The 22,323-nt window shown below is 53.2% G+C and overlaps 6 protein-coding genes across 6 annotated transcripts; 4 read left to right on the top strand and 2 right to left on the bottom strand.

The window, feature by feature from the left end:
- Window positions 1–1,684: 1,684 nt before the first annotated feature.
- CTRU02_213613 (zinc finger transcription factor 1) lies at window positions 1,685–5,043 on the top strand (the record flags this gene model as incomplete). Its single annotated transcript, XM_036730051.1, has 2 exons — window positions 1,685–2,841; window positions 2,901–5,043. The coding sequence occupies 2 exons, from the start codon at window positions 1,685–1,687 to the stop codon at window positions 5,041–5,043; spliced, it is 3,300 nt and encodes a 1,099-aa protein (XP_036578312.1).
- Window positions 5,044–5,621: 578 nt separating this feature from the next.
- CTRU02_213612 (Protein KRI1-like protein) lies at window positions 5,622–7,693 on the bottom strand (the record flags this gene model as incomplete). Its single annotated transcript, XM_036730052.1, has 2 exons — window positions 5,622–7,471; window positions 7,522–7,693. 2 exons carry the CDS (start codon window positions 7,691–7,693, stop codon window positions 5,622–5,624), a joined length of 2,022 nt encoding a protein of 673 aa, XP_036578313.1.
- Window positions 7,694–8,219: 526 nt separating this feature from the next.
- CTRU02_213611 (rab GTPase vps21) lies at window positions 8,220–9,052 on the top strand (the record flags this gene model as incomplete). The annotated part of the gene is made up of 3 exons (XM_036730053.1): window positions 8,220–8,297; window positions 8,359–8,422; window positions 8,478–9,052. The coding sequence occupies 3 exons, from the start codon at window positions 8,220–8,222 to the stop codon at window positions 9,050–9,052; spliced, it is 717 nt and encodes a 238-aa protein (XP_036578314.1).
- Window positions 9,053–9,887: 835 nt separating this feature from the next.
- On the top strand, window positions 9,888–12,891 carry CTRU02_213610 (pre-mRNA-splicing factor 38b; the record flags this gene model as incomplete). The annotated part of the gene is made up of 5 exons (XM_036730054.1): window positions 9,888–9,928; window positions 9,987–10,096; window positions 10,157–10,512; window positions 10,567–10,873; window positions 10,925–12,891. The coding sequence occupies 5 exons, from the start codon at window positions 9,888–9,890 to the stop codon at window positions 12,889–12,891; spliced, it is 2,781 nt and encodes a 926-aa protein (XP_036578315.1).
- Window positions 12,892–15,652: 2,761 nt separating this feature from the next.
- Window positions 15,653–16,715, top strand: CTRU02_213609 (uncharacterized protein; the record flags this gene model as incomplete). Its single annotated transcript, XM_036730056.1, has 2 exons — window positions 15,653–16,257; window positions 16,364–16,715. The coding sequence occupies 2 exons, from the start codon at window positions 15,653–15,655 to the stop codon at window positions 16,713–16,715; spliced, it is 957 nt and encodes a 318-aa protein (XP_036578316.1).
- Window positions 16,716–17,140: 425 nt separating this feature from the next.
- On the bottom strand, window positions 17,141–18,966 carry CTRU02_213608 (GPI mannosyltransferase 4; the record flags this gene model as incomplete). Its single annotated transcript, XM_036730055.1, has 4 exons — window positions 17,141–18,068; window positions 18,127–18,254; window positions 18,313–18,698; window positions 18,858–18,966. 4 exons carry the CDS (start codon window positions 18,964–18,966, stop codon window positions 17,141–17,143), a joined length of 1,551 nt encoding a protein of 516 aa, XP_036578317.1.
- Between the last annotated feature and the right edge of the window lie 3,357 nt (window positions 18,967–22,323).

Here is a 22,323-nt window from a genome sequence, read left to right as displayed (position 1 = left end):
AAGTATATGGCCTTTGACGTATAATTTCGACTTTGTCTGCCCGTCTTTTCTGGTTCCAGGAAATTAGTTGATACTATGCACAGTCGCATACATCTTCTTTCTGGCCCAATTCTCTGCATGCCTGTATAAAACCCCACGTCTTCCTCTTCTGCTTCTGCGCGCCCCCGAAAAAGCTTGGCCGATCTTCGATGCATTGCCCTCACCTCTTTTCTGAAAATCGTACCGGCAGCCCATTGTTGTCGCTATCGCTAGCTCCTTCTTCGACTTGTCCCAAAACAGCATTAAACCTTGCTTTGAAAGGGGAGAAGGTCTTACTCCGTCAAAGCTACAGACAGCACTAGCTCGCCAACGAAGTTCCACGTCGCCCTTCGACTGATATGGAGAGGAAAGTCGCCGAGCCAGTGAACCATTGAACAGTTGAACAAGTCGCCGCTACATCACAACCACGACATCCACAGGTGCATCCTATCCATTTACCCCGCGGTAAAGCCCTGCCAAATGTTAGCGATCGCTGCTGTCTGCAGTTGAGCAGCGTATTAGGTTCTCCAGCGGTGCGTCGCATCTCCATCCGGATCCCACAGGGAGGACGAATTCGAGACTTGTACTAACAAGGCCCACCAAGACAGCCCTGGTAAGGCCACCAGAGACAGACACAGCACCAGCCCCAGGGCATCGTGGACAAGGTGTCCTAGACACCCTACATACTCCGTAGTACACGCAGTGGCTACCTGGGGCTAGGGCCTGCCATTCAGTGGAGTGGCGCACACCCCCCAGGCTTGTCTGTGACGAACAAGAAGTACCCGCAGCGCAGAAGACCCTACTACTAGGGGACCCCGGTGCTGGCGGCGTTCCAACGCAGCACGCAGCACAGAAAGCACCCCATAATTTCGCCGCCGAAGACGCCTGCATTCTCTCTCTCTCTCTCTTTCTCACCTGCAACTGTACTGCATCCACCACCACCTGGCGCATACCCACGCCTGAGCCAGCACCACCTAGAGCTATTTCGACCACTCAGGGCTCGCTGTCTGGCTTGCCTCCACGCAATCAGAGGCGTTCTATTACCACACGCCTCCCATTGCTTCCCCCTCACCCCCTCCCCGACCCCAGTTTTTACTCCAAGCCGACGTTCCCCATCTCTGCTCAAATCGCAAATCTGGTCCGCAGGTTTGGTTTGGTTTGGTTTTCGGCTTGCCTGGGTCTGGTCTCGCTCCTCCTTCTCTCTTCTGCCATTCGACGAGCGCCGAGTCAGGCTTTCTTCTCTCCAACAAACCCTCGACGCCTCCTCTCTCTCTCTTTCTCCTTTGCCTTCAAAGAAAGAGTAAGCTTTTGTCCTCCACCCTTATTCACATAATTCCAATTCTTCCCCGCCTCAACCAACTGACCGACACCTGGATTTTGGAGTTAAGAAAAATACATAATAAAAGAGGAGCTCCGGCGACGGGCACGCGACTGGACTGCTCCGAGCCAAGACGAGTCTTCCCGCGCCGTATCATGGTCCTTCTTGAGACCGCTGTAACCCCCGCAACTCACACTTACACTGCGGTCGGAAGGCATAAACAGGGACAGCAACGAACACCACCATCCTTTGCGCCGGCGCGTGCGGGGAGTCAGCTTGCTCTGGACTGTCACCTACCATCGCCGCCCCTCTGTTGATCTTTTCTCTGTTGCATAGATGACAAAGACAATGTCATCTAGCTTGCAGCAGCTCCAAAGTCAACAATTCAGGGCTGCCAGTCTTGACTACTCACAGCACGGTCTAGACTCACCCGGCGCTCAATCACACATAACCACTTCTTCCGCCTCTCATCAACCCTTTTCTTCAGGAACCCCCAATGACGGAATGCGGTCCAACAGTGTCTCCCAGGGCCTTGTAGACGCCTCCCCCTTTGCCGATGATTTTTCCTTCCCACCTCACGATCTCCAAGACCAAAATCCAATCATGTTTCTCGGAGAGCCAGACCATGCTGCCGACATCTTTTCCACGTCGCACCGACCCTCGATATCCTCCATGGGCGGCCACCAAAACTCCATAACAGTCATGCCCGTTGCTTATGGACAGGCCATGGACCAACGACGACATAGCATCATCGCCTCGGAGGACGGGAGTCAGGACAGCGGCCATGCGGAGCCCAACTCTCTTGAAGATGCCGGCGCTGACGAATTTGGCCTACCCACGCAGGCTGCCGGAAGTAGTTCCGAGATGAACGCAAAGTCCAAGGAGGACAAGACTGATCAGACGCCCGCATGGAGTGAGTTGAAGACGAAAGCTGGCAAAGAGAGGAAACGGCTTCCCTTGGCGTGCATCGCTTGCCGGCGAAAGAAGATTCGATGTTCCGGTGAAAAGCCCGCATGCAAGCACTGTCTGCGATCTCGGATTCCCTGTGTGTATAAAGTGACGACGAGGAAAGCCGCACCGCGTACCGACTACATGGCCATGCTAGATAAGAGACTGAAGCGCATGGAGGAGCGCATCATCAAGATCGTACCCAAGAGTGAACAAGATGCGAACGCGGCGTCACTGACGCGGGCTGTGGTCAAGCCAGCGATTCCAGGCTCACTTCCCACCTCCAAGGCCAACGCTAAGAAGAGAGGCTCCGATGAAGCCTTTGGCCAGGACCTCGATCACTGGGCGAAAGCACCGACCAAATCGAAAATTGATGCGCCCAGTAAACCGACCTCGCTGCAAGCTCAAGAGGCGGAGGAGAACAGGTTATTCCTTGAGGGCCTCGACGCTCTCCCACCCAAGGAATTACAGGAGCACCTCGCCGAGGTTTTCTTCGAAAACATATATGGTCAAGCCTATCACCTTCTCCACAAGCCGAGTTACATGAGAAAACTCAGGTATGTTCAGCTCGTTTCATGTAATAGATTGCTTTACGCTTACTTTTGCCGCCTTGCAGAGCCGGCACGCTACCGCCAGTTCTCGTCCTATCTGTTTGTGCCATCGCCGCCCGCTTTTCCAACCACCCGAAGCTCAACAGTTCATCACCTAACTTCCTCCGTGGAGAAGAATGGGCCTCCCATGCCAGAGATATTTGCACCAGGCGGTACGAATGGCCTAACATCACGATTTTGACATGTCTCCTGATTTTAGGCCTGCACGAGTTCGGCACCTGCCATGGTGGCAGGAGCTGGGCTCTCGGTGGACAAGCAATCCGCATGGCCTTTGCACTGCAACTCCACAAGGACCTGGACCACGACCCATTGAACCGAAATGGATCATCGCAACTAAGCTTTATCGACCGGGAGATACGACGGAGGACAATGTGGGCCTGCTTTCTCATGGACCGTTTCAACTCATCAGGGACAGAACGGCCGACATTTGTGAGGGAAGAAACCATCGAGATACCGCTACCCATCAAGGAGAAGTACTTCCAGCTCGATATGCCTGCCCCGACGGAAACGTTGAGAGGCAAAGTTCCTCATGCGGCACTTGGAGAAGGTGATCAATTTGCCGATGCCAAGGACAACATGGGTGTCGCCGCCTACATGATCAAGACAATTACGCTGTGGGGTAAGATTATTACCTACCTGAACCAGGGAGGAAAAGAGCTTGACCCCCATCCGATCTGGAGTCCTGAGTCCCAGTACGCGGGGCTGATCAAGGATGCGGAAGAGCTTTTGGAAAGCACTCCCGACTTCCTGAAATACTCACCGGAGAACCTACAGCTCCATGACACAGAAAAGATGGCGAACCAGTATCTCTTCCTGCATATTGCGATGCAGCAGAACATTTTGTTCTTGAACAGAGTGGCTGTTGCAGCGCCAAATAGCCCCGTTACCCAAGACATACCTCGGGATTTCATCGCTAAAGCTGGAGACAAGACTTTCACGGCTGCGAACCGCATTTCGGAGGTGCTCAAAGATGCCGAGTCTTATATGGTTACGGCCCCCTTCGTTGGATACTGCGCCTTTTCGTCTGGCACCGTCCATACTCTAGGCATTTTCTCTGGTAACCCTGCCGTGGAGGCAGCATCCAAGAGGAACCTTGCAACCAATGTCAAGTTTCTCTCGAAAATGAAGAGGTACTGGGGCATGTTTCATTACATGTCGGAAAATCTTCGCGATCAGTACCGGTCATGTGCGGATGCTGCAAGGGGAGGATCACAGAAGAAAGAGTCGTCGACGGCATCGCCCATGTTCCAATACGGTGACTGGTTCGATCGGTATCCCCACGGCGTATCACAGTCCGACTTTTCCGATCCGGCAACGCACAAGAAGAAGGAGAAGGGGGATGATGCAGTGTTGGAGCAGAAGCCGGAGCTGCACACTGTTGAGGAATTCTTTACAACTTTGTCTCCACCTCCGAGCACTGAAGGCAATCCGTCGCGGCCCAACCCGTCGAAGCGCAGGTCCTTTGCAGGAAAAAAACTGGGTGCGGCTAGCGTGCGATCTGACGGAAGCCAGCTTGATCCGCTCTCTACCGAGAACATCGCCGCGTCAGCACAGGAGCAACTGAGTGCTCGCATGCATCAACAACGAAGCATGTCCGGTGCGCTAGGTGGCCAGACCAGCGGCCCTGCCAGCTTCAATGCTCTTAACGTGTCTCACTCACAAGGCTCGTCCTACCACGCTATGTCTCCGATTAGCCCTATAGCTGTCGGTCAGTTCGCGCATCACCACCAAGGACCACCGTCGTTCTACCCTCCCGAGTTACTCAGCATGTCCCTCAACCAGCAGAACGGTATCCTTCAACCTCTCGACCGGCAGCTTGTTTTGGGTGCTTATTCGATGGATCCAGGAAACATGGCAGGCCAGTTCGACGGCATCGACTGGGACGGCATGCCTACAGGCGCCAACAACGCCTCCGGGGCGCACCGAGAGGGCTCTCGGCCGCGGCCTCAACGCGGCGGAATCAATGGTATGGGCGCTGGCCACGGCCACGGACAGGGAGACGGCATGGGTTTTGTTGGCCAGGAAGCGTCGTCAGCATGGTTCATGCCTTTCAACATGAAACCGCCCGAGATCGGCCACGACATGGGCATGAATCTCGACGGGTTCGGCAACATGTTTAGCAACGGCTTGCACCACGGTGCGCGATAAGTTGGGTGGTGAAAGACCCGCATTTCACGTATTAAATACCATGACAAGAGAGGGCTGTGACAATATTCAAGGCGCCGGGGTTGCCTTTGAGCACTGTATTACCTGTATATGCCTTGAGCATTTTTTCCCGCATCGTTTCTACGATTTCTCTCTTATTTATGAATGGCTTAAAATGGCGGGACGGACGGAATGAACCAGGACCGGAAACCATTGGGAGGGAGAAATGTCTGCTTGGGAGTAGCGTAGCGATTCCGATATACTTGTGAGATACCAACCATGATAATAATGCAGTACGAAGACTCGAGACGATTTGCTTCATTTTCTTCTTCCTTTTTTGATTTTTTTCTTCTTCAAATGTCCCATTGTTCTGATTATACACCCCGTCCCGAGAATTAAAACGGGGAAGAATCTGCAACAAGGTATCGCTGTATCTAGAAATAAAAAAAAAAGGTTTTTCTATATCCTGGGCCCCCACGAAATATTTAATGCATAGACATATAAGAAATTGATTGGGTTGCTTTTTGGGTTTTTGGTCATCATATACACACAGGCAGAGAGAGAGAGAGAGATAGTCTCTTTTACTCTTCCGCGGCACTCTCCTTCTTCTTTCCCCTGGACCTCTTGCGCTTCTTGCTCTGGCCATCAAGCATAGCTCCTCCGTCCTCGGCATTCTCCTCCTGGGCCTCGGAAGAAGAGGACTTCTTGTTGTTCTTCTTGTTCTTGTCCTTGAACGTTGCGTCCTCAAAGTCGAACGTCGGGCCGGTGCGTTCGAATTCGGCGCCAAAGTGCTCGCGGCGCCATTGCCTGAGGCGGGCCTTCTTGCCGAGGCGCTTCTTGTCCTTGCGCTTCTTCTCCTCGTCGCGGAAAGTGGCGAGCTTCTTGAGGCCGGCGAACTGGTTCAGCGCTGAGTCCGAGGGGGCCAGCAGGATGTCGCGCGCCGTCAGGCCGAATGACTGCGGCGACGTCTCGCGGTAGCGGAAGCCGAACATCTCGGGCGTCTTGGAGGACGACGCGGCGGGTATGTCGAGGTCCATCTTGGCGTCGACGAGGGCCTCGAGCTTGGCGCGCTCCGCCTTGGCCGCCTTCTTGGAGGCCAGGCGCTCCTTCTTGATGTCCTTTGTGGTCTTGCGCTTCTTGGACGGGCGGCCGTCCTCATCCTCATCTTCCTCATCGCCGCCTTCTTCTTCTGCTGCTGCTGCTGCCGCCGCCGCGTCGCCCTCGTCGTCTGAGAGCGTGATTTGCGGCCGCTCCTCGTCGTCCTTGAAATCAGGGATGATGTCCTTGATGTCGATGTCGTCGTCCCACGTGGGCTTCTTCGGTTTCCTGCGCTTCTTCTTCTTGTCGCTGTCTCCCGCCTCGTCCTCCTCGTCCGAGTCGGACCCGCCCTCCACCTCGGCGTAGTATTCCTCGCCGAACCGGCGCTTCATCTCGTCTTCCCACTTGTCGTCCTCCCACGCGTCGTTGAGGAATCGCAGCCACTCGTCGTCGCTGAGCTCCTTGCCGCTCAGGCCCGCCGCGTGCTTGATCTTCTTGAGCTTCTCCTCGGCCTCCTCGAGCTTGAGCTTGCGCAGGCGCGCCCTCTCCTCCTTGCGCTGCTGCTTCTCCGCCTCCTTGCGCTCCTTCTCGAGCTCACGCTGTCGCTTACGCGAGCTGGCAGCCTCCTTACGGACGGTGCGCGCGTTGATAATCTCACGAGAGTATGTCTTCAGCGCCTGGTTGGACTTCTCCGGGTCTTCGAAGCGCAGGTTGTATGCCTCCTCGAACTTGTCTGCCAGCTCGCCTTCGCCCTCGCCCTCGTCTGAATCAAAGGCCTTCCAGTCGTGCTCGCCACCCTCTGTCCAAGCGCGCGCAGCCATAAAGTTGGACAGGAACATCTCGGGGTCCTTTTCTGCGTTGGCAATGTCGTCCTCGGTGATAGTCTTCTTGGCAACCTTGCCCGTGCGGGAGGGGTGGACGCCGTCGGCGCCAAGGTCAACCTTCTGGCCGGGTTTCCTCTTGACGAAGTCGCCCTCCTCATCTTCATCCGACTCTTCGGCTGCCTTGTTGATCTCGGAAATGATGGACTTCTTGAGGGCGTCTTGCTCCTGCGCGTACGTCTGCGGCGGCGCATCATCCTCATCGTCTGACGCACCTACACCACCTGCAAGAATCTTCTCGCGGTGGTAGTCCTTGAGAAACAGGGGCTTCTCCTTCTTCTTGGAAGGGGTCGGCTCGGCATTGGCGCCAGGGCCCTCCTTGAAGAAGGTGAAGTTCGCGTCGCGCATACGGGGATCCTTGTTCTTGATGGCGCTCAGGGTGGCGGAAATTTGGGCGTCGAGTTCTTCAGTGGCCAGGAAACCTTCCTCGTCTTCGGTCTCGTCGGAGGATGAGGAATCGTCGTCCTCGTCGTCGTCACCCTTCTTACCAGTCTTCTTGAACTTTTCCTCGACTAGTTTTGGTTAGATTTATGAAAGATGCACGCGATTGGGAACTGCTTACGCCTTTGTATCTCCTCTCGCTTCTTGTTGTGTTCAAAACGCTTCGCATACTCCTCATTGACCTTCAACTGCGGCATCGCAATATCTGCCCCTCCATCCTCATCGTCGGAATCGCTGTCGTCCAAAAGGTTGACCTTCTTGGGCACCGATTCCTTTTTAGTTTCGGGCGCCATTTTGTCGAATTTTCTGCAAATTCTCGACCCTACACGTGCAGAATTCAAGATGGGGTAATATTTAGAAGAATATTTGTAGAAACGCCTTTGGTTGACGCTCCCCGGATCAACATTCAAAGGTGGTCAAGGAACTTTTTTTTCTGCCGCGCAGCGAGCTGCTGCACTGTGACCCTGCTTGGCAAGGATGGAATTTTGGCGGGGCTTCCGGTGCGGACCCGGCGGATTGATTCTCCGCTGCCCCTCTGATCAATGGAGCTCCGAGCAAGAGCATTGGCCAACCTCCGTCGCTGCCTCCTCGGGGGGGCGCTTCGTCATTGTTGCGCCTCACCACCCTCGTTGTTTCAGTGGCCGAGCTGTGGTCTTCCATATCACTTACGAATCTGTCAACCCATCGCGACAAGGCAGCAATCCATCTTAAATCTGCTGTCTGTTCCATCCGAACCGATCATCGAATTTTTTTGCTTTTCGCAACCCTACAGACCTTTCGAAAGGGCAGTCGCTATCGACTCTATACACCGACAAAAAGATGGACGGATCCGGCGGTGCCCCAAAGCCGAGCAGCAGCGTCAAGCTGGTTTTGCTCGGTGAAGCTGCCGTTGGAAAGGTAACACACCCCATTAGATGCACTTATTCATCAAGATGTGCCATGCTAAATTATATCCCAGTCGTCGCTAGTTTTGCGCTTCGTTAACAACGACTTCCAAGAGAACAAGGAACCTACCATCGGAGGTACGGAATGTCGCCGCCTTGCAGTGGACCTGTATAGCTAACCTGCAATCTGCAGCCGCCTTTTTGACACAAAAGTGCAACCTGCCTACCCGGACGATCAAGTTCGAAATCTGGGATACCGCCGGTCAAGAAAGATTTGCCTCGCTGGCGCCCATGTACTACCGCAACGCCCAAGCCGCGCTCGTCGTCTACGATCTTACGAAGCCCACGTCACTCATCAAGGCCAAGCACTGGGTCGCCGAGCTCCAGAGACAAGCGTCGCCGGGCATCGTTATCGCCCTCGTCGGTAACAAGCTCGATCTCACGAACGACGCAGGAGATGCCGGATCTGCCGGCGACGGCGAGGACGCCGATGGGCAGGACGCTGGCGGTGATGCCCGCAAGGTCTCTACGGAGGAAGCCAAGACTTACGCCGAGGAGGAGAGCCTGCTCTTCTTCGAGACCAGTGCCAAGACGGGTCACAACGTCACGGAGGTCTTTACCGCGATCGCCAACGCCATCCCCGAGACTTCGCTGAAGAGCGCGAGAGGCGCGGGTGCGTCGCACGCCGTGAGCCGCGGCGCATCGGAGCAGCCGGTCAACCTCACTGGCCCAAGAGATGCCGGAGCGAAGGACGGATGCGCTTGCTGATTACGACGACGAACTTGTGTGACAACCGGGGACTTGGCGAAGAAGGGAATGGTTTTTTATCTTGGAGTCTCTAGTTTTTATGCGCTGCATTTCTGCTATAGGGTTCATTTATTTTATGGGAAGCGACCATCCGGTAGCAACTGGGAAAGCTTGTCATTGGTTGGGAGGCAGATAATGGTCACATTCCTGAGGTAGCACACTATCACTCACACACCCTACATGCTTGCTTTCCGTTGTGTAACATTGTGGTTTTATAGTCGCAAGGATGCAGAAACGGACATTGGGATGGATGCGCTGGTCAGTTTGGAAATGATTCAGTTGTCGGTGCATTATGTAGACAGAAATCACATACACTCAAAGACGGTTTAGTAGCTTATTGTTCTCATGTCACGATTCATCTGTTGCCGTTGTTTGTGAGACCATGTCATTTCAGTGACGCCTCTGGAGGCGAGCGAGTAATTTAGCGGTGGGCCGGTCGTCAGTGGCCGGTTCTAAAGCAAGCACTGTAAAACAGGCAGTTCGGGGTGGTGAATGGAGGTGAATGATTGGGTAGTCGCCGCCCACGCGTCCCACCTTTTTTCTGTCCTTCCCGCGCCTTCGCACCTCAAACTCCTCGTTACTACAGAATCTTTTTACTACGGAACGACTTCTGCGCAAGCCGCCAACAACACGATTGTCGACATGACCGTGTCCCACGCGACACGCTGATATCTTCTTCTTCGTACTAATACTGGCTGTGCGTCTACCGGCCAAAAGCCTTTTTTTTCTACTGTACTTTTCAACTAAACCACCCATGTATCCCTCGTCTTGATTTTCTTACACAATCGACGACGGCATGGCTTCGTCAGTTACCCCGGCTCAGGCCGAGCTCATCAGGTAAGTTGAGGCGCTCTTTTCCATGCGATTATTCTTGCTGACGGAGTTGCCTTTCCAGCTCTCTTGCGCCTGACGACATACCTATTAAGCTGCGATGCGCCATCTGCAGTAAGTTGGCAGTGAATGCGTTCCGCCTTCCTTGCTGCGAACAGGCTATTTGCGAGACATGTCAGTACTATCTTCTATCATTATTATCGCACTCGGACGACAAATTTTAACTTGAAGCAGGCCAATCTTCTCTCCCATCGTCTTGCCCGGTTTGCGAGCACTCGCCGGTCTCCGCTGATGACTGTACGCCACATAAATCTCTGCGGACAACGATCAAAGTCTTTCTTCGCACTCAGGAAAAGAAGCGCGAAGAGGCGCGGGCAAAAGAAAAAGATTCTGCGCCCCCGACTCCCATCGATCCCAAGCCGATCGTGCAGTCGCTTGCCCCCTCCGAATCCCCCGCTGTCGAGACACCTCCGCAACCTGCTGCGGTACCCAAGCCGGACGAGACGACCGACGTGGGAGCTGCGCCAGCTCCAGTTACAGAAGTAGGCCATAAGGATGAAGCTGATGCCGCTGCTGCCCAGAATCATGATGTTCGTACTGCACGCAAAACCTTGCATGACGAATTTCGCTTACAAGTTGACCAGGACGCGCAACATCAAGAGGAGCCTACCGTCTCTAAGGGAGAGGAGGACGACAACGAAACCGTCATCATAACAGGCGACGAAGACGCAGCGAATGGCACTAAGCGAGAAGGACAGCAGGATGATGACGTTGCAGAGAATGACGAGGCTCAGAGCGACGATGCAAATACGAATGCGAATATGAGTTTTAACTCCATGAACGGAGGCAATTTCTCATTCAATGGATCCGGTGATTTTAGCCAGATGCAAATGATGATGGCCATGCAGAATGGCATGGGATCCAACTCCTTTGGTAACTTTCCAATGATGGGTACGGTTCCATTTTGCAACGCGTCAACTGCAGAGGCTAACACGCTGTCAGGTATGCCAGGAATGGGTATGGACCCAATGGCGATGCAGAACATGTACATGAACGGCGGCTATGGTCCTCAAGGCATGGGCATGGGTGGCTTCGGCGGTGGTTTCGGCTCGGGCTCCAATAACTGGAACGGGCAACAATCATGGAATTTCGGCCAAGATAATTTCAATTCTGCTAATGCTGCTGGCATGGGATCTGGTGACTATGGCAACTATAACTCAGGATTCCAGTCAGGGTACAATCAAGGTAATTATGGTCACCAATTCAATGATTACCGCCGGAACAATTTCGGCAACCGTGGACGTGGAAGAGGCCGCGGCTTTTACGGCGGAGGCTATGGTCGAGGCGGATACCAACAGTATGGCGGCTACGGTGACCAAGGCCAGATGCAACAGCAGTACGGCTTCGGAATGCAAGGCCAAGGCTCAAGTGATGCGAACCGGGCGGACGGTAACGTGGATGAGTTTGGTCGTGAACGCAACGAACAGGACGAAAAGTCGAATGTTGGAGGCGACAACGAAGCTGAGGGAGCTGACGGCTCAAAGCCAGTTAACGATGGCGAGAATGAAATGGGCTCAATAAATGCGTCAGAGCAGGAAGGTGACTTCTCCGGTTTTAACGGCAACGGCATGTCTGGAGGTTATGGACCACCAGGATTTCCAAATCAGAACCAGGGTTTCGCAGTTGCGCCACCTGATGTTCCTTTGAATGCTCCTACAGGACCTAAAGCTATGCGGCAAGGGCTGCCGAATACCAGTTTGCATACTTTGCGGGCACGAGGATATGTCATTCCTGACGAGCAGGTCCAACAGTCGCCAGTAGATGCTCCAGTTCCACAAAGCCCTAATGTGGAACAACCTAGATCCAGGAGCAGCTCCTCAACGCGTACTAAGGATAAGGATAGAAACCGTCGTCGGGAAGCGAGCAGAGATCGTGAAAGAGAGCCTGATAACAGGTCAGAAAAGGACTATGGCGGCCGAGATCAAGATTACTCTAGGTCACGCTCACGCACTAGGGAACCCAGCCGAGAGCGTAAGAGCGATCGCGGCGACCGCGGCGATCGTCATCGACGTAGGCGCAGGCGCTCCGAATCAAGATCGGTTGCCGGAGACCGTGGAGATCGTGGAGATCGTGGTGACCGAGATGATGAGTACCGCCGCAGGAAGCATAGGAGCAGAAAGCACAACGCATACGGCGACGACGATGAAACCAAGTCTAGGTCTAGGGACGACGGTTACGAAGAAAGATCCAGGTCTGCCTCGCCAAGCGACTCTAAGAGATCTACTCATCGAAGCCGCAGGGATCGTGACGAGAAACGACGCGACCGAGACAAGGACAAGTATCGGGATGATGACGACTACGATTATCACCGAAAGTCTAGCCACCGTTCGCACCGAGACAGAGACCGCGACAGGGATCGTGACTACGACCGAGACCGTAAGGATAGCGACCGTGACCGCAAAGATAGGGACCGAGATCGTGAAAAGGACCGGAAGCGCGATAGGCACAGAGACCGCGAACACCGGCATCGCAGCAGCCGCAAACACACGCCAGAGTCGTCAACGCCAGTGGAGAAGGACTTCAACCCGCCTGCTGGCCCTCGTGGTGGCGCACCTGGTCTGGAGATTAGGGGTGCAAGCGGCAAGCCCGGCAGGTCGTCCGACCGACCGGAGTCAGGCCGGCGAGGATCTCAGGCCTCTATCAACAGCAAGTCGGCGCCGAGCGCTCCCACGAAGGACGCCCACGCCCTCGAACGCGAGGCTAGGGATCGTGAGCGTCTGCTGAAAGAGACACAGCGCATGGCAGGCTTGGCCGGCTTGGCTGGTGTCAAGCGCAGCAGAGACGAAGGTGGAGATGATGGGAAGCGGAGTCGAAGGAAGGGACGCCGCAGCGAGGCCATCAGTATGGACGATGAGGAAGAGCGGATGCGAAGAATGGAGGCCGAGCGGGAAGGTAGCCGCTGGGGTTAGCAGCCTTACGGCGAAGCTGGGGAGGTTAGCCGGAAGGAAGCAGACAATGCGTTGAAGAGGATTGTTGACCACCTGGGACGTCATATGGCCCGTCCCAACAAGAGGGGACGGGACAGCAACTATGCTGATTATTAGTGACAGGTGACTCCAATGTTCGCGGCTTGGCGGGTTACATTCGTCGCTACTCTACATGCTTCCTCAGCAACCCCCGTGCTCAGACCCTATGCAAGAGGGTATTATTCTATTGGGCTGAAGAAAAAAAACCTCGGACGAAGGAAAACTTCCGTCGATCAGATTCTGGGGAGCGGCAGCGTGTGGGATTATAGTAGACTTACAAAGCTTCAGTGGCCGGAAGGGCTGTTATATAGAGTTTAATTGACTCTTTGATGTATGTTCGCTGGTAAACACTTGTGATGTTTACCCCCTGGAGCTGGGCGATTTGTCCTTGTCCATTACTTGTCCAGTTACTTTCTGCATATCCTTGGGAGCCAGAGTGTACAAGACCCTTAAGAGTCTAGGCGGTCTTGCTGAATTATGCCTGACATATGTTACTCCGTGTGTAGTCTACTGATGTGTGTACAACTTTTCAACAAGACAAATTGCCTTGAAGTTTGTGATAATATTGGTGGGGTTGGCGCAAGTGAGCTGTGGTTCGTCTTTTACGATGTAGCGGGTGTATTAAGTTAGCCAGGGAGTTCATAGCTACAGTTTACAAGAGACAATCAGATATGCGAGACGGATTTACTGTTAAAACGGTAATTTCTATTCATGATATAATATTTTAAAAGGAACATTCGGGAAATCATTTATATTTTCACCCTGTTATTGTGTTATTTCTGTGATTATGTTCCATTACCTCATTGGAAGATTGAATACATTTGAGCTCCAGAGCAGAGATGGCACAGGAACTTCCGTAGCCGGGCTAAATCAAGCGCTGACTATCTCTCCGACGTCTCAGTCTGGGTACAACTTTGTACGAAGAGTTGGAGTCAAGTACGACCCTTTGGAAGCGAGGCCGCCGTCTATGTTATTGGCCGATTATGTCAGAACGTTTAGCGGCCAAAATGTTCTTGTATCGTTAGCCTCCTTGCATGACGATGTGTCGTTGGGAGGAGGTCGCGTTCACCTGTTTACTTGGTGAACAGGTCTGATAGAGTTTGCTAGTTCCTGGCAATATACTACCACGTGACAAAAACGCCCCATACTTGGGAATGCTATTTACGCTTACTTCAGCCGCATGGCGGTGCTCAAATGCTATTCCACGTGTGAAGGTCACTGAGCAGCCATAATGCTGGTTCCAACTTTTATCAGGCTGACCGAGGAGCTCGCAATGGCTACAAATAAACGGTCGTTATCCACAGCCAAGATGTATCTTTGGTGCTTGGAAAGCAACATCGAAAAATCAGGAGATACTGCTAGTGAGATCTAGTTCATTCAGTGCAGCAAATCGATCAAGTTCAGCAGAAGATGAAGGTCTTTTCCGTCTGACCTCGCGCGCTGACTGGCTCCGCGGTCGAGCTTAGTAGCAACCCAACCAAAAAGGATCTTTGCACATAAGCATCTGACATTTCTGCAACCTCCTGCGGGGAGAAGATGGTGGCTGCAAATGGCGTGCGTGGATGCACGAGAGACGTGCCACCAGAAACTTCTACGCCAAGCTAAACCAAGCCAACCAACCGCTCATCCGCGATTCACTATTTGCCGTTCCAAAACGCCTGATTGGGCTGACTTAGACGCAGGAACTACCCACCCCTTGCATGCCACCAATTATTGAGACAGGTCCCTGGGTTTTTCTTCAAGAAGGCGGGGGGGGGGGGGGTTTGACTTGTTGTACATCTCGCTAAAGAGGGAAAAATAAAAACACTGTCTTCCCCACGACCGGTACGACGCGCGATGCAGCGGTTGGTTTATTGCAGTGAACAACTGGCGGCAGAACCCGCTTGTTTATCGCCAGACCAATGCTTTCCCTCCCAAGAGCCGTTAGAGCTATGTTCTTTGGCTGAGATAGGGGCCGTAATGTCCGGGAGAGTAGAAATTGCAACGTTGGAGCGAGCTAAGGCGGATGGATGCACAGCTCAGGCGATGGCGGGAGCACAGGAGATAAAGTTTCGGGGCGGGGCCCTGTTCGGGGCGAGACAACGCCGAGGACCCTTCTAGCCCTGGTTCCTGAACGATTAAAACATGAGAAGGAAGGAAGGAAGTATGTAAGTCTGCGGCACCACAAAATTGTACCCAAACATTGGGGCAGATTCATATAGTAGGTGCTGTGTGTTGGTGGTACCCCAACCCCGTGTTTGAGGAGATTCCTTCCGGGTGTCTTTCGTGCCGCTTTCCTGACGGACATGCGTGCTGGCGAGAAGTTCCTGCACTTCCCCTGTCGCTTTACTGGAGCCAAACTATCCCAAAAGAGGCGCGACCCCCCTCCAGCGGACTCACCGAGGACACGCCAAAACGTTGTATTAACACACTAGCCTCTGCCCGTCTCGCTTGTTGTTCTTCGTCTTGCTCATTTTACTACGCATGACAGGTCCTCATAAGCTATTTGCCCCCTGTCAAAATCTCTTCGCTTTCACTTTAGTCTCGTTCCTCCCCCGGTTCTTGCGATCAACTAGATGGTAGTCCGCCCACCAAGGCTCCTTTTCCTACGGAGTACATCTGTCGGCACTCGACGTGCTTGGCAGATATTCCCGCCCCGTTCCTCAACACCTCGGACCCGAAGCTGTTTTCCTCCTGGGGCGGGTGTCAACGGCAGAAAGTGACCATGGAGGAAAACCTCAAGTTCCATCCCTCAGTAAAAGAGAATTTCCTGGGCATAATTCAACCGAAGCAGGAGGATTTAAAAAAACAGCAGACATTGCATCCACAGGAATACGAATCTGGCCTCGAAGTCGTCCAGCCTCTCCCCTGGAGTCCCAATGACGCTCCCTTGCTGGAGGTAGCGCCGCCCAACCAGCTCGACGCGAAGACGCTGTCAACGCCGCAGGTGATCGAAGACCCAAAATCATGGCATGACTACCATGTAAAGAAACACCCGGGCCTCGAGGCCGCCGCGTCGCCGACTACTCTGTCCGCGATGAGCCCTGGCGGGTACAGCACCACCCTCTACGGCAGCCACCCTGACGGATTTCCGCACTCGCACCCGCACAACCAGCACCCCGAAGGATTCCATCGCCAGCCAACGCCCGAGTCCAAGTCTGTGGATGGGTTCGGTCTTGGGCCGAGAGTGTGCGGGATGAGCCGGAAGGCGTTTTACATCGTCACTGCGGTTGCCATGACCCTTGTCATCACAGCCATTGCTGTCGGGCTCGGAGCTGGGTTGGCATCCAGAGGAAGGTCCAGCAGTAATAACGACGGCAGCAGCAGTAGCAGTGGTAGTGGTGATGACGGAAACAAATCGAAAGGGTCAGGGTTAGTTCAAGCCGCGGGTCCATCGTGCCCCTTTGAATGTTGTTGTACTGACACCGGCTACCAGGACCATACCAACAGGCGTACGTTCAACGTCATCAGCAAACATTACCTGCCCTGCAGCAGACAACTCGACGTTTTCCGCGCAGAATTCACCGGACCGTCTGTTTCGTCTTATTTGCGGTCACGACTACAATAGCGAGGACGGCTCCATTGACCTCGCTTCGGAAAACGCGACGACCATGGCGAGTTGCATTGACTTGTGTGCAGCGGAGCCTGAATGTGTAGGGGCCGGTTGGGGCGATTACTACGGTTACCGCCTTTGCTGGATGAAGAGCCGGCTGGGGAAGCCCAATGTTTCTGGAAATTGGCTGTTTGCCGTTGACCTAAACGGCACCGATGTGTCAACGTTGCCATGAGGAAAAAAACACGAACATGAAAGGAGTTGGGAGAGTATCGACGTTTAGGGCGCATAGGGCACACACTCCCCTATTGTATGCTTGAAGATATTTGGTCCCTACAGCAGCGCGGGGGCGTTCAGGAGACATTCGACTTTGCACGGGATAAACGAACCTGGTTCTTGCACGATATAGGATGGCTAATGCTGGCGGGTTCATCAGAAATGGTTGGCGTTTGTCGTAACGATACGGGCATGGAGTTAATTTTTTTTAGTTTTTGGGGCGGTTCGGGGACGCCGCATTAGTTCCGCGATAATAGGGGTCATGTGTGATACCACTTCCATTGAAGGGGAGGCTCGTAAAATGTCATCAAACGTTAAGCTCTTTATTCCATGTCTCTTGTTCTTTGGTTTTTTCTTTTTTTTTTCCCTTGGTCATTGCACCGCTTACTTGCAGCTCTTCGTCACCCGCCATGCGACGAGGCCTCGTCTACCGATTACCCTGGTGAGAGTGTTCCATACGCCGTCGTCGCCAAAGTCGAGGTCGTCAAGATTCAGGTGTTGCCTGTACCGCCATACTTCGCGAAACCGTAGACCTTTGAGGCCCTTGTTTGAAAGATAGGGGTCGATCCATGTCGCCGATGCCGGCGCGACAAGATATGTGCCGTTCTTCTCCTTCAAATATTCCGAGTTCCGCCTGTCTGCCGGCGTGTCGCACGTCGCAAGTTTGTCTAGTTTTTCGAGCAGAGCCTCGCCCTTCATACCCATAACATCGTGGGTAGTGAGGACCTCATTCTTGCCATTGAGGAGCCAGATGGGCGGGGTATATGTCTTCCACCAAACTGCCTGAGTCGCATCCGGCTGCTTGCTCAAGAAAACCTGTCCCGGCACGATACCACCCTGGTGGTAGATTCCCATAAGAATACCAAAGAAGAAGTTGAAGCCAATCCAAGATGCTATCCATACTCGGAGTAGGGTGCGGTTCTTCGGCACGTTGACGGATGAGAGTATCAACGGCACCGTTGGCAGTAGGAATCGAGCCTCTTGATGCTGGAAGATAGATAGAACAAAAACACCAGAGATCGCAGAGTAAAGTCGTAGCGAAATATGTGGCTGGGTAAACAGCAACAGAGCAGCCGGCCCGACCAGCATGGGAATGTTGACTAGCAGGTGTTGGTACCAGGGGTGCAACCCATGCTGGGCCAGGTTTTCAGTGTCGATGTTGTACATGAGGTTGTTAAGTGGTGTGATCACAGGCCGAGTGATTAGGTCTGCCCACTTAATGGGCTCAGAAAGGTAAAATGCCGTATCCAGGGAAATGGCAACCAGTGTTGTTGTGAGTGCAGCCAACACCATGACGGTGAGTGACAGGGGTCTGCAGAGTTGTTAGTGCCAGCTCATCTGCGTGTTTGGGTGTACACAAGATTGCGAACCTGTTAAGGAAATGGGGTATCAAACGAAGTCCCGGGATTAGCAGGAATGCCGGGAATGTAATCCTATTAAACAACCCGAATATAGCCACGACTCCGAGTATTGTGCAAGCAAGAAGTGATGATTGTTGCTGTCAAAAGCATTAGTACCTTCAGGTGCGATTGGTGCATTGACAAGGGATCCCCTACCGGACTTTCGACAATGCGCTGGATCAAAACTAAGCACCATGCGACGACCAAACATTCTACAGAGTTCGAGAAGGTGTGTGTTTGGTAGGTCCACGTCACGTAAGACGATGCGACTAGGAGCACAGCAACGCGACGGTGTCGTGGGGAGCTAATGAGCTCGTGGATCGCCCAGTCCTCCAAAACGAAGCTGGTGACAAACATGAGGACGCGCAGAGCCCAAAAGACGGCGATTGGGGGAATCTCCCCGTCCTGACCATTGCCAATCCACAGCCATCGCAGCAGCAGCATCGGCAGGCCGTAAACAGGCCATAACGGAAAGACGCTTCTTATGGGGTGTTCGTTTGTAAATTCCCATGTATGCCGAACGGGGTAGCTAAAGATTTGGCCTGCGCCACACCGTTAGTGGATAAAACGAAAACGAGCGCGAAAGCTAATGTGAGCTTCCACAGAAGCTGGGAGGAAAACTCCAAGAACGCCGTGCATTACTGCGCGCGCCCGGCACAAAATAACGCGGAACGAAGAAGCGACTGGAATGAACCACATACCCGCGATGACCTCGGGGCCTTGGAAGTTCTCATCTGGGTGCAGATAGCTAGGTGACAGCGCAAACCACAGCCTGACCAGGACAAGGAACAGGTACGTCCTCCGCCACATATTCTCTACGTTCTCGTTTTTCTCGGTTCGTTTTCGTCGTCGTTGCCGCCGCGGCCGCCGCGCGCAGGTAAGGGTATTGATTTGTGATGGACGGTAGAGATTTTGCAAATCAGCCAAAGTGTTAACTCGGGCAGGGGCGAGTAGGGATCGGTTGCGCAGAGAAGGAGTGGTCGCAAGGTCGCATTATCGGGAGAGAGGGGCCATGTAAAGAACAGGTATGCGATTATTTGCCCGTCTCAAGTTGCTGGCCAGAAGAGCAAGAAACAGGATGGATAAACACAATCAAGAAGGGAAGATTACAATAATGCAAGGTAAGGAACGGCGAGGAGAGAAAAGAGAGGAAGGGTAAAAGAAGAAACAAAGTAGCCTATGGCACAGGTAAGGTGATGGTCAGGATATTTTGGCCAGCTCTCAGTCCAGGCTGCACGGAGGGTACTCCTCAGAGCAAGGAGCAAGGTTCGGACGGGACGGGAATGACTGATAGGTGGTCCCCGCCAGGATGTGATTTTGTTCTTATTGCAAGGTATCCGCAATCTCTGATGGCACTAGTAGGCACATGGCCCTTGCTCTTGCCGTTGGGTGGTGCTTCACTAAGGAGCTAGCTGGAAGGGGAGGTCTGGTGAGGTCCAGTGCGGGTGGGTGTCGAGGTCGTGGATTGTCATTTTAACCAGGACGGCCTCAACATGTGTAATGTGTCCAGGCTGGTAGTTGGCTGCTTGGTAAAATGCTTATTCCACGGCACAGGGGTCGCGAGCCCAGCTGTCTTGTCCCACGGTGCAGCGTGACGCGACCGTGGTTGCTGGCAAGACTGAGACTTTGCAGGTGTGCCCTACTTAGAGCCCGCTGCAACGGCCCCTGTAACAATGCAGAACCTTGCTAATGCCTGCTCGCTAGGCCCTCCATTCAAGGGCGCTAGTCCCGAAAGTGTCGAGGTAGAAGACCACCAGCGAACAGCTGTGATGCTGAATGACAGTGGCTCGTTTTGTGGCACCAAAGTCTTCTCCAGTGTTCCAGTCCAATCGTCCTCATTGCTCTCCCTCCTCTCCCAACGTCTGGGGACCCCCTCCCCATCTGATTACAGGGCCAACCAAATAAGCCCAAGCAAGTCAGCAGGTTTCTCGAACGATAGCCATCTCTTTGTCTTGTTGTCATTATGCGTCACTGCGTTTTGTTTTTTTTTCCTCCTCTCATTGTTCGCATCGTATTCGTCCGTCTGTCGAGTAACAAGCATCTCAGATCAGACCAGCCTTGTTTATTTATTCGTCCCATGGAGTCTGATATCAGACGAACGCAATAATACCAAGTACTCTATGCATACCCTGTCCTACCGTCTCTCGCCCTTGCTATTCTCTACGGCAGTGGGACACCGTACAAATTCCACAGACGGCAGACGCGCCGCCCACATTCACTGGCGTGAAGTAACAGAACGGCTGGCTTTTTCTAGTAATTCTAGTCAGGATTCGCTCCAGTATGTTAGAGCTGAATGACTACATGTGTAATGTGCCGCCACATTGATGTCTGGCACAATCGGAACGCACATTGCAGGGACATCAGCTCCCCTCCCCGCGTCGTGGAGACCAACCCGTGGAGTTGACAGGCTTCTTTAAGTGCCTGCAGCTCGCTTTTATCTACACCCGTTGCTTGTCTCATTCGCCCTTCCTCCCCATATTTCCGTTCAATACTCACATGTTGCTGTACCATTGTCGTGATCTTGTAAGTTGACCACGCTTCGCTGTGCCGCAAGAATGCTCCCTGCGCTTGGGTAGTGACTGCAAGCCTCACCGCCAACCTCAACGCTCGAGACCGAGATAATTGGGTGTTGCCATAAGCCATGATCAAAAAGGAAGTGTGCGACAGACATGGCCACTCTCTCGAACCTCGCGTCTCAGACACGAACTTCTTCTGTGGTGGAGGCGGTGCTTCCCCATCAGAGTTTGGACTCAACCGGCGGGTCCAACACCCAACCTGTTGTTGTTCCTGGCTTCCTGAGTCCGCCTTTCTGTATTCCTGGTATTCATTGCCGCGGCTGTATAGCCTATGTCCGAAGTACCATCCGTTCCTATGGAGACGCAGAAGCTCGAGGCCGCTATCAAGTTGTGTGTAGTAGGTGTAAGCTGCTCGGAGTTCTTAAATGCTGATACACGCTCATCTGTGCTGCTCTTGAGCAAAAGATAAAGACTTCTGTCGTAATGTGGCAGTTCGTCTCTCTAAGAACCAATGGGCTACATGCACCTATGTTGTGAAGGTGACCGACAACTTGAGACTCCTCCATATTCTGCCAGGCCTACTTAATACACTTCCAAGGTAGATTGTCTAGAGAGTTTACAGTTGCTCAAAAAGAGTGATTGGTGACACTTAGTTCCTTCGTCAGTTGCTCGATTCCTGTTATGTTACCAATGTGAAGCAGCCCTTAGCAGCGTGAAACTTCCCAAAACAGGAGATCTGCGGCTCTCAGTTGCTTCTTAGCGTAAAGTAAATAATCATGGCTTGCCACAATTGTCTAAAGACCTTCGGAGCCCACTGGATAACACTAATCCAGGAGGAAGATTTTCACATCGATAAGCAGACCATGTCACCCTGGATGTATGTGGCTGATACTGACTAGCAGATTTGACCTTAGATGCAGAGGTCAGTGGCTGGGATCTGCAGTGGCTGAAGGAGTAAGAAACCTGCTGTATTAGAGCATAGGCTGGTGCAAAATCAATGCAGGTATAGACATGCAGGTGGCGACATGAAGATAGCGAGAGACCACTGATAGAAGGAGGAGTCTTTGTGTTCGAACATTTGGTTGCGAAATCACATTCACTCAAAGAAGGGAAATTAGCACTAAATAGCGGACTTAGGCAGCCGCCCGGCCGTCACTGTATTCCAGTCCCGTAAAACAAGGAAAGCACGACCTTCAATCAGGTTGACTCACAGGAGAAATTTGCTCCATGCGTGTGTCTGCCTGGTGACCCCTGTGCTCCAACAAGCGACTGAAGCAGAAAGAGAGGCACAGGAGGTATTTTTGCTGGCTCTGGAGGAGTTCCTGCCTTGAGCTGCGGCGTAGCGGGCCTTTGGCGAGGCCTTTGAGGCCTCAGCAGGCTGAAAAGCGAGGGTTTGCGGTGGTCAAAGGGACTACCGCTCCGTCTTTCTCCAGGCACCCAAAGGACGGCCCCATAATTTTACCTCTTGCAGCCTATGGGACCCGACACACGCTGCGCTTTCCCTCGTAGTAGCAATAGTAACGGAAGGTACGATTCCAAAGGTAGCCACGCACCTCTCTACCTCCGACCCTTCCTTTTCTCCACAACCAGCCGCCTTTGCTCAGCCCAAAACCAACCAACGTCAGACGTCCTTCAAAAGGCATCTCCGTCC

This window comes from Colletotrichum truncatum (genome assembly GCF_014235925.2).
Source record: "Colletotrichum truncatum strain CMES1059 chromosome Unknown Contig_0010, whole genome shotgun sequence".
Taxonomy (NCBI): Eukaryota; Fungi; Ascomycota; class Sordariomycetes; order Glomerellales; family Glomerellaceae; genus Colletotrichum; species Colletotrichum truncatum.
The sequence above is the reverse complement of the archived record's forward strand: the minus strand, read 5'-3'. Positions and strand labels throughout refer to the sequence as shown.